At 49.1% G+C, this 11,161-nt stretch overlaps 1 protein-coding gene across 1 annotated transcript in view; it reads right to left on the reverse strand.

The window, feature by feature from the left end:
- Positions 1 to 5,343, reverse strand: part of ZBTB10 (zinc finger and BTB domain containing 10) — a 29,905-nt gene extending 24,562 nt beyond the window's left edge. Inside the window, exon 1 of the mRNA XM_080380555.1 lies at positions 4,139 to 5,343. Coding sequence (XP_080236681.1) covers positions 4,139 to 5,077 — 939 coding nt within the window. The 5' untranslated portion in view covers positions 5,078 to 5,343. The remainder of the gene's footprint in view (positions 1 to 4,138) is intronic.
- Positions 5,344 to 11,161: the final 5,818 nt, after the last annotated feature.

Genomic DNA, 11,161 nt, shown 5'->3' on the forward strand with positions numbered 1-11,161 from the left:
GAAAAGCTTCTCGCTGTAGGTGAGATTAAGAAGCAGTCTAACAGAACAGAGACTGCTCAAGGAAACAAATACTGTGCTCAGTTTCAATGAATTAAGAATCATCTGAATACACCCAAAGAGAAATTATTATTTCGTATATATAACTCACTAATTAAACTTGCCTAAAAGCTAAAAGGAGCAAAAACAGATGATCAAAAACTGCTACAGAAACTTGCTTTTCTTTCTCCTCCTGTGCCATCAGCATACTGTCTCCTGGGAGCAATGGGGGGTAGGGAGGGAGGCAGTGGTGAAGAAAAAGAAAAAACACCACATAAAACCCCCAATCTAACCATAGATTCCATCTCAACTGTATGTATATGAAAAGTAGTTATGCCACATTTTTGTAATCCCTTCCCCACTACCACACCTTACTCTACATCAGTTCCCTATGCCCCCAAATTAATCTCAGCCTGAAAAATGGATCCTCTAACAGAAGTGAACTATCAGGAGCTTCTTAAGCATGTGCAGCTGCAGAGGAAAATTATTTCAAAATACGGTTCTATCAACTGCACATATGATGCTCTGCTGCTGTTTTACATGCTGTATCACTGCTCACAGAAAACTTGACGATTTTAAACTGTTCAGTTAAGTACCTAACGTCCAATCAAGTAGTTCAAGCTCTGGTAAAAACACTACATAAAAATATGGTAAATTATGATCCTTACCCTGAAAGCCTGACTTCCTCCTCTTTTTTTTTTTGGCTCTGCGCAGAGTAATTCAAGAAATTAACTTAGGACACTATAATGCAACTCTTACATCTGAAGAAGAACTTCTATTCATCACTGCTCACAAAGCAAACAAATACAGTTCACATGGAAAAAATAACACATCAAAGGCCTTCCTCCTTTTGCAGAGCTTCTGCTATAAACCAACATGCCTGTTAGACTAGAGAAAGCTTTTCTGGCAGTATTTCCAAAGCTCAGCCTCAAATTATGTCCAGAGAGAAAATGTTTTAAGAAGCTGCTTTAAGGGGTAAAACCCCCAGCAGCCAATAAATCTGCATCTTACAGATCTAAATTAATCACAGAATTAAAATATTTTGCTGTGATTTCCCAGTAAGTGTCTATTTCTTAAGATTTTTTTGCAACACAATAGCCCATTCATTAAAAAGAAGAACCCACGAAGGTAGTTTCAAGCCGATTATAATTTTCCTTAAGCTTTACTATGGAGACATTATTTTAAAAACAAGAACAGAAAAAAAGTCAAGATTTTCGTCTTAGAAAGCAGCACTGACTGACAGCTCAATACCCTTGAATTACAGCAGCTGCAACCACTTGTGATGTATTTTGGCATTCCAAATTAAATGTATCCCAAAAATAAACTGAAATCATCACTCATTTCCTCATGAGTGTAATATCCAACAGACCTATAGAAATTTCCACTGCTTTACTGTCTTAACACCTACAATTTCCTTTTTGCACTTGAACAGTGGCACTATGCCATATGTTTATTAGCAGCTGCTAAACATGCCCTGCAGTTGAAGCTTGTCAAGTCAAGAAAACATGTGTGTTGTCTCTAAGACAAAGGCTGAAAGATCTCTCCCAAGTTTCATTAAATCTAAATGGCTTTGCGGCCTCATTATGTACGTTGGAAATATGGTCAGGGTACAAATTACCTACTTCTGTTCCAAGTATCTGGTACATTAAGGAAAAAATGGGGTTATTGTTTTGCTATTAATTTAAACATATGTATCAAGAGAAATTCAAGTGTTATTGAAAGTGTTAAAAGTGTATGGAAATTAAACACAAAAGCAGAAAGAAAACAAAGGGTCTTAATCAGATTTTTCAATAAAGTATAACCCAAAAATGCACCACAAAAAACTACACGTTTGAAAAATTGCAATTCCTTCCCTTGTAAGAAGTTTTAAATTGAAATGTAATTGCCCAGGGATGCATCCAGCACTGTTTTCCACTTGAAAACATCAATCTGTAAAGTTACTTCACAGAAGCTTACTTTGACCAAACTTTACCTTTAATACAGTACAAAAGAACCACTGATGCATTTCATCTATCCTACTGTTTCATTTATAATTAGTTACTTACAAATATTTTTTCTTAAAACTATCAGTGGTATAAAAGCAATAGGACAATAAAAGGTTAATCTCAAAATAAACATTCAGGGTGGTGGAAGGGGGGACAGAGTATTGGCTTGCATGTCACAGTAGCCTAGAAGTTAAAGAAGTATTTAGTGGTCTTATGACAGACTGGGTGTAGGAAGACAGAAAGAAAAAGCTAGTCAGTTTAATAGGAAAAACTGCTTGGAATATGTTTTATTTACACACAGCTTGATGGGGGTGAGAGAAACTTCTGAGTGTGGCATGAATTAGCAACACCTAGTGACACTGGAGGCTACAGTGACAGGACATACCTTTACGGGGTAATCATTCACAACTCAAAAGAAACTAGGCAACAAGGTGGCAAGGAATACACTGCAATAACATTAAACAAGAAAAACATTTTCAAAAATATAAAGAGTTAAAAGAAATAAGGAATTAAAGTTTCAAAATTAGAAACATGTTATTTCAAGCAAGTTTGGCTAAAATACTGCAGAGTGAATAGCAAACCCCAGATTGGAGGAAACCAATAAGATGACCTACTGCCATGAAATGCCTGTAACAATACCTGCCTTAGAAATACTACCTTTTCAGTAAATGTATTACTTATCTTGAAGGTGAGCATTGCATGTGTAAATGCAAAAATAGTATTTTTGGATAACTGATATTCATGCACCACAAGATTTTTCAACCCGCTCTAATAAAATCTACATTCACCTAACATTTTATCTGTCATCTTGACATCCTCCCCAAACATTAGAATCACATATTAGAAACACAGCTCTTGTCCAAGGTACCCTGAGCTCCTTAAAGGCTTCAAGCAATAAGCTCAATTTAACTACTGCGCAGCAATTTGTACTCGACACATTTATCCAACCAAGGTGAGCGTTTAATAAAAACCGAACTCTGAATAGCGAAAAACAGAGCCATCAGGAATTAGTTTTGGCTAACAGCTCAAGTTCAACCTAGCAGTTCAAGTACCAGCCTAACCTGAAGCACATTCATTAGCTTGTGCCCGCTGGCAAGTTTAACGCCAGCTAGACGACCTGCGTGAACTTTTTGCAGCGCACATATCCTTAGGAGGAAAGGCTACAGAAGGCTGGTGATTCAACACGAATATTCTTTAGGAGCTTTGTATCCACCTACGTTCTAGGGTTAGCCCTGCCTTATTCGCAATAGCTGCCAAGAAACACAGTAATTTTAAGTTCAGCGGGGAACATGATGAGTTTCGCTAGTCCTAAAGCATTAGAGGAGAGCTGGCATATTAACATGGCTTTCAGGAAACCACATGTTTATCTCGCACACCAAGCGACACTGCAGACTTCTTGCTCAGTAACTCAATCTAAAGCAACACAATCGGGGGGAAAAAAGATTTAAACGAGAAGGTCTTGACTACACAGTTAACAGACTAGTGCCCTGGGACCACGCCGTTAAGAACGGCAGAGCAATTCTAATTTCACGCTGGCAAGTATCCGTTTCACACGCAGCCGGACACTACGCTCCCTTCCCCGGTACCGCAGGAGGAAGTTGTAACGAGTGTTTTTAAATCACTGCTGCAACACTGGTACGCGTACGCAACTTTTTCCCACATTGCCGGTGTATCTTCGCGAGATAAACAGATGAACTAATGAAAGCGGCACCCGCTACCACCGAACAGGTGACGTTACAGCCACAAACAATAGCTGGTGCAACCGCTGCCGAGCTGCACCAGGGCAGCGCTGTGCTTGCCCAAACCCAGCGGGACAGTCGCCCCGAACGGGAAAGCGGAGCGGACTCGCCTCCCGCTGCGGAGACGGCGTGCGAGAGCAGCACGGCATGCCCGGGCGGCCGGGCAACAATAAACAGCACAGGAAGCCATTTAAAGAAGTTCACCCACGGGGGTATCAGGTTAAAACAAAAAGAAAAAAAAAAAAAACCAAAACCAACAAAAAAAGAAAAAGCCACCTACGCGAAAGGGAAGGCCGGCCTCCCCGCGGGACCCGGCCGGGAACGTCCCCCCTCCCCCGCCCCTCCTCCGCCACCCGGCCCGACCGCCGCGTCCCCTACCTGCTCGGCGCTGACGGGCTCGTTTAGGCGATGCTCGGCGGAGAGGTGGTGCCGCAGGAGCAGGGCCCGCTTGTAGTTGCGGGTGCCCTTGCAGAGCTCGTCGTGCCCCCCAGGCAGGGCCCCGCCGGCCATGATCAGCTCGGGAGGGGCGGCGGCGGCCGCGGCAGCGGTGCACCAGGCGCAGGACATGAGGCCGGTCTCCTGGCAGTAGTAGAGCCATGGGAACTCCTTGAGCCAGGAGCCCTGGAAGGAGATGTGCAGCTTCTGCAGCAGCGACTTGGGCCTGGCTAGCGGGAAATGCTTGATGCTCTCCCCCTCCCCCGCGCCCACGCTGCTGCCCTCCGCCTCGTCCCCTCCGTCGCCCCCAGACCGCCTGCTGCTGCTGCAGCTGCCGCCCTCGGCGCCGCTGCCGTCGCCCAGGCTGCCCCCTTCGCCGTCCTCCTCGTCGTCGCTGCTGTCACTCAGGGATCCCCCGTCCTGGACCAGCTCCTTCCCCTCCAGCAGGCCCTCCGGCTCCAGGCCCTCCGCGCCCTCCAACTCCATCTCCTCGTCCGCCCCCCGCCCATTGAAGTGTTTCCGCGGCCAGGCCGGGGCTTCGCAGCCATTGTTCGCGGCGGAGGGGGCGGCCAGGAGCCCCCCGCCGCCCCGAAAGGCCAGCGTCCGGCGGTTTCTCTCGGCGAACATGGGGCCGGCGGCGGGGGGCGAGACCGCGTCCTGCGGCAACAGCAGGTCCTTCTCGTCGGCGGCGCCCTCCAGCTCCTCGGCCTCCAGCCCCTCCAGCTCCACTTCCTCGTCCGCCCCGCGCCCGTTCAACGGCTCGGGGTCCTGCCGGTCCCAGGCCTCGGCCGCGCCGCCAGCCCCGCCGCCGGCCGCCGCCGCCGCGGTGACCAGGCCGCCGCCCCGGAACGCCAGCGTCCGCCGGTTCATCTCCGCGAACATGGCGCGCGCGCGCGCCCCCCGCCCGCCGCCTCCTCGCGCCCCTGGCCCGCCGCTCCCCGCCCGGCCGAGGGCTCTGCCCGCGGGAAGGGGGAAGGAGGCGCCGGCTGCCGTGCGGGAAGGGTGGGGGTGGCGGCCGAGAGAAACGGAGTCCGGCGGCTCCCCCCCCGGCTCCGGCCTAGATCACCGCCGCAGGCTCCCCACAATGGATCCCGCTCGGCGGCGCTTCCGTCCCAACAGGCCCCGGATCAGGTCGAATGGCAAATGAACAACGGACTGCTCCCACAATGCACCGGGAGAGCCACCGCAGGGGAGGGGGAGCGCGAGCGGGGGGCGGGCAGGCGGGGGGCCGGCGGGGCGGGCGCGACAGCTGGGGCGCGTCACGCGCCCCTCGCACCGCCCGCCCGCCCCGCCGCGCCGCGCGCGCCCCGCCCCGCCCGCCCCGCGGCGGGCGACCCCCCTCCTCCCTCCCCCCTCCCCCCCGAGGGGCCGCGGCCCCCCCCCGCTCCGGCGCGCAGGCGCGGCAGGCCGGCCGCGGGTCCCGAGGGGCGAGCGGCGGGGTGGGGGTGGCGGCGCGGCCGAGCCTCCCGGGGCTGCGCGGCGCGACCGGGTGCGGCGGTACCGTTATAGCCGCGGCGCAGGCGCGCGGGCTGCCCGCACGTGCCGGCGGGGCGGGTCCCGTCTCCTCCCTCCGCGGGGCGACGGCTCGAGGCGCGGCAGCGTGCGCGGGGGTGGGGGGTGCCGGGCGGATGGCGAAGGGCGACTCCGCCGGGCCCGCCTGCGCCCCGCACCCCCGGGCGACGAAGGGGAAGGGCGAGGGGACCGGCGGGCCGGGGTACAGAGCAGCTCGGTGCGCGGAGAGGCGGGAGGAGCACGGAGGGACGGCAGCGGCGGCAGTGGGGCGGGGGCGGGCGCGCCGCACCCCGCGGGGGTCAGGCGGCCGGCCCGCCCCTGCGGAGAAGGTGGTTCGGTGCCCCGGCCCCCCTGGCGGCTCTCCGGCGGGGCACGGTGTTCGGCGGCGCGGGCTGTCCCCTGCGCAGGTCCCGTCGTCTGCTCGGTGGTGTCGCCTCCCAACCTCTCTGGCACCCCCGATCTGTCCCCTGGAGCGGGGCAGAGTGATAAACGGAGCGAGCCTCGGTGCCGTGCAAACACCGCTCGGCGGTCGCGGATCTAAACCGCAGCCCCCCCGGCTTGCTGTGAGGGTCGTTAACTGCGTCCCCGCCGGCCCCAGGGCAGTAGGCAGCAGATGCCCGAGGGCTGTGGGCGCCTCCAGGTGAAGCGCGGCGTTGTGGCTGTCGCGTAATGCAGCTGCAAGTATTCGGTCGTAAAAAAAGATGCGGCTCTCCCCTGGCCTGGCAATGCGCAAAGGTCTGCGAGAGCTGGCTTGGGCTTGCGCTTCGGAGAGGACTTTGCAAGAATACTATAAATGCTATAAATACAAACTGCTGCAACCAAGAACGCGTTCCTCTTTCTGAAGTGTCCCTGGGAAAAGGAGACCTTTGGTAGAAAAATTTATACTTTGGAAAGATTAAGGAAATCTTTCTATAATTCTCAGGGGGAGAGGAGGGTCGGGTCTGTCGTGGAGAAGGACACTGTGAAGGGCAGGATCACGTTGCCGGGAGAGGAGCAAAGATGGTCTCAATTTGGGCAAGGGGGCAGAGGAGTGATGGGAGACAGAAGAATTTTGAAATTTGCTGTGCCTCACTGGGGCACAGGGTGGAGACAGGGATTCAGATCTGGGTCCGTGAAAGCAAAGGGTTCCCCATGGCACAGCCTCCATAAAATACAAAGCAGACCCGTATTTCATAAAGTTTTAGGCTTCGTAATGTATCAGTCAGTGTTTTTGCATTCCTCTGGCGCTTGGTCCTTGCCTGTCAGCATTTGTCAGCTAACTAGCGCCTCAGCACTTACCTACATTAGAATTTCTTACCCATTTTATAATTTTAAAGAAATGTTTGGTGTGGTAGATTATTTCTCGCTGTATGTTTAGTGCGGATTGCAGTGAGTGTATACAGAGAGTTTACATTAAGAATCCCTGCTGGGATTCACATTTAGAGAGCAGGCTACTTGTGATCTCAGGAAATGTAACTGGCACCCAGGACTGGTATGTTTAAAACGTACGGAGTGGACATCCAGGAACGAGCTGGGATAAGATAGAAGAAACGGTAGGATCATGAGCTCTAGGGTCCCCATTTTGGAGTGCAAAGAGCTGTTACTTGATTGCAGCAGGTAATCTAGAGTGCTCACGAATCGATACAGAATCATAAAATAATTTAGATTGCAGGAAGCCTCCAGAGTTCACTGAGTTCAAAGCACGGCCAACCTCAAAGTTACCATAGGTTGCTCAGGGAGCGCATCTCAGACTCTCATGGACTGTTTGATGAGAAGACCTTTGGTAATAGCTCCTCCCAAATCGTCTCATCATGCTTTTGCTTTGTCAGCTTGCTCAGGGGATTCCACCACTGTGCAGAGCACTCAAGAAAGGGAACTTCGCCGAATCATTGTGGCTAATTTAGTTGGTCTGTAATGGCTCTGTCTGTAATGGCAGAATTGAGGTTGTGTTGGTCCATTTGATGATTCCATTTTGCTGAAGTGTCTTCATGGACACAGGTCTCCCCAGGTAATCTTAACTTTTGCATAACTTTTTTTGTCACTGAATAATTTGCAAAAATTTTCAAACCACTTAATCTTCACTGCAGAAATTCTTGATTTCAGACTGCTTTGTTGCAAGGAGGTTTTTTATTGCATTCATGATGGGACTAAATATTTTAAAAAGCGTCATGAGATGCTGTAGCAAAAATGCATGTATTTCGTATAAACTTTAATTTGCTGTTTCTTCATCAACTGTTTTTCAGTTCCCCTATCAAATTCACATGCTGCTAAGGTTCGTAAGTAAAAAATAATCATCGATGTACACCTCATGGTAATTTTTTAACATACCTTTTTCACCCATAGTCTCTTGAGAGTCAGTAGTACTTACTGCCAAAGGTCATAAATTTGGACAGCAGCTAGAATGTCTTTGCTTTTCCACTCTTTCATAGGACAGTATAGGAAAGAAATCCTTAGAGGTCAACTGTCTTAGTCCTGTAGATAGCAAATGCTATTTTGTTCAGTCTGAAACCTAATTCTTCAGATGGAACATGCAGCTTCCTTATTTCTCCAATAGTCCTTTGGTTCTTTCTGCTTCTTTCTCCTATGTTACAGAAAGACATAAAAATCTCCAACTGTTCATTGGGAAAGAATCATACTGATTTGGCTCCCTGCAAATGAAAGGCTAGTGCTTCACACGAGAGAGCGGAATTAATAATTGATACATCATGGTATCTACACTGCTGCAGTGTGGCATTTTGCTCCAAATCTAGAATAACCCAAGTCTAGACTATACAGGTGCCAGTCACTGGTAGCACTTTGTGCAGGGTACATACCCTAGGAAGTCATCGCTTGACACTTATTTTTGTTTTCCAGGATCTAAAAATCTGATATTTAAAAATAAATAAGTAGGCATAATGCCATGAAAGGGAGTGAACATCAGACAAAATCCTCTTTATCACTCCAGCTGTATATGTATCTGGGGAGAGTGGTTTATAAAACTCCTGTGTGCATTAATATTGTCACTAATCAATTCCATATTTAATACTGCTTCTGTTATGTACTAAAGCCCATTCTACCAAAACATTTAAATCTGTGTTTGTACATTCTGCTGAATTAGGGTTTCAATGAACAAATTGCAAGCTTCTACACAAAGAATAGGATCTCTTTGCTTTTAGATGATAAAACACCTTGTGGAAGACTGAGGATTAAATTTTTATACCTGCATGATGCCTGATGTAGAGTACCCGGTTGATTAGGGACAGTGTATTATCCATAGGGGTAGTGAGCTTGTTGCACAAATCCAGTGTCTCCTTTTGTCACAGCTGAGGAGAGCTAACTCTTACAGAAATGAGTGAGGAATAAATCATGCCCTGAGAGACATGTTGCAGTTCTAGCATATACCAATCATAGCATTTTCAGCAAAATATTACTGACACTAGCAGCATGTTACATCTGGAAAGATTTCTGTCCTGAAATTCCTGCTGTGAACCTCAGAAATGCTTTTGCCATCAGGCTGACTCTTCCAAGATAGCGTCTGAAACCGATGGATTGTTGTCCTATCCCTAGAGCACATCTCATACAGTAAGGAAGAGTCAAGATTTTTTTCAGAGGGATTTCAAGTTTCACTAACATGGTTTCTGTGTTACTGGAAATCAATATTCCTGGGCATATACTCCTGCATATTGATGGATTTTGGAAGCTAGAAGATCACTAATGGGAGAGGAGGCTCTTTTGTCTCTCAAGCAAAAGCATTACTCTGCAAAATAGGCTGATCTGCTGTGAGGATCACACAGCAAGGTGTTGGACTTGGAGCCTTATTACTGGGGCAGGAACAAGCACATGTTTGCCCTGATACATCAAAAGTGGAAAACCAGATCATAGCAGAAAATAAATAGCCTAAGCTATCACTTTGTAGTATGAACTGTGCTACTTCACAGGTACCAGGAGGATAATACAATGATTGAAGCTCATGAGGAAGGACTTTGAAACCTTGATGCCAGCCCTAGTCTGAGGTTATGCTTACACTGCATGTTCAGGTGCTGCTGTAGTAGGCATACCAAAGTAGATTTTGGTGGCACAGGTTCAGCAGCCTAGGGAGTGCTGAGTGCCTTGGGAAGGCTTGTGTGCTGAGATTTCATTGCTGTCCAACCTGGCACAGGCACATCTGTTCATGTTGCAATCCTTGCTTCCAGATTACAATTAGAAAAGACTCTCAGAAGTGTGATTCCCAATAATAGAAGCTTGCACATTTGTACAGTGTCAGCAGAGTATTTGGACTACAATCAGTAGCTGTATCTGTAGTAAACTGAATTAAAATTGAGTTTCTGCAGTTACCTGTCTTGGAATACCTTGTAAGTGATATTTGGAAAGGTAAATCACGACCTTTTTCAGGTCAATTACTTAATTTTGCATAATCATACCTGGTGATCGTAGGTTAGAAAGTTATCACAGAATCACAGAATGGCCAGGCTTGGAAGGTACCTCTGGAGATCATCTAGTCCAACCCCCTGCTAAAGCAGGTTTGCCTGCACAGGTTGCACAGACTCATGTCCAGGTGGCTTTTAAATGTCTCCAGAGAAGAAGACTCCACAGCCTCTCTGGGCAGCCTGTGCCAGTGCTGTCACCCTCAGAGTAAAGAAGTTCTTCCTCACATCCAGGTGGAGCTTCCTGAGTTGCAGTTTGTGCCCGTTGCCCCTTGTCCTGTTGCTGGCACCACTGAAAAAGCCCGGCCCTGTCCTCTTGACACCCACCCTTAAGATATCTGTAGACATTGATGATATCCCCTCCCAGCCTTCTCTACTCCAGGCTAAACAGGCCCAGCTCTCTCAGCCTTGCCTCAGAAGGGAGATGCTCCAGTCCCCTCATCATCTTCATAACCCTCCACTGGACCCTCCCCAGTAGTTCCCTGTCCCTCCTGAACTGGGGAGCCCAGCACTGGACACAGCGCTCCAGATGTGGCCTCACCAGGGCAGAGCAGAGGGGCAGGATCACCTCCCTCACCTGCTGGCCACAGTCCTCCCAGTGCCCCCCAGTATCTCATTGGCCTTCTGGGTCACCGGGACACACTGCTGGCTGGTTAATGTAATTGCATTAACTTTGTATTTGCTGCAGAATAAAATATACATGTGGACAGGTGTTGTGCACGTAAGATGCTATAGCTTGTGCATACTTGTAAAGCTATGGATAGGCAGCGTGTTCCAGATCTAACTGTGCCATTTGAAGATTTTGCCAGTTCGCACCTACATGCTACCCCTTTGATGCTGTAGTTACAACTGCTATAGCTCTGCTGGTAAAAGGGTTTGTTTAAGAGCGCTTTCATTTGCTTCAGGCAAAGCGAGCAGGCTGGTTTAGACCTTCTTTGTTGACTAATCCATCTGACTTGTTGGAAGCACACGAGGGAGTGCTCACTTAATTCTTTTTGCCAACAGAGCTGTGGGGGTGGAAGCTCTCAGCATAGGAGTGGTAAGAAACAACTGGAGGAATATAATGTCACAG

The sequence above is a fragment of the Falco punctatus genome, assembly GCF_963210335.1.
Source record: "Falco punctatus genome assembly, chromosome: 3".
Taxonomy (NCBI): Eukaryota; Metazoa; Chordata; class Aves; order Falconiformes; family Falconidae; genus Falco; species Falco punctatus.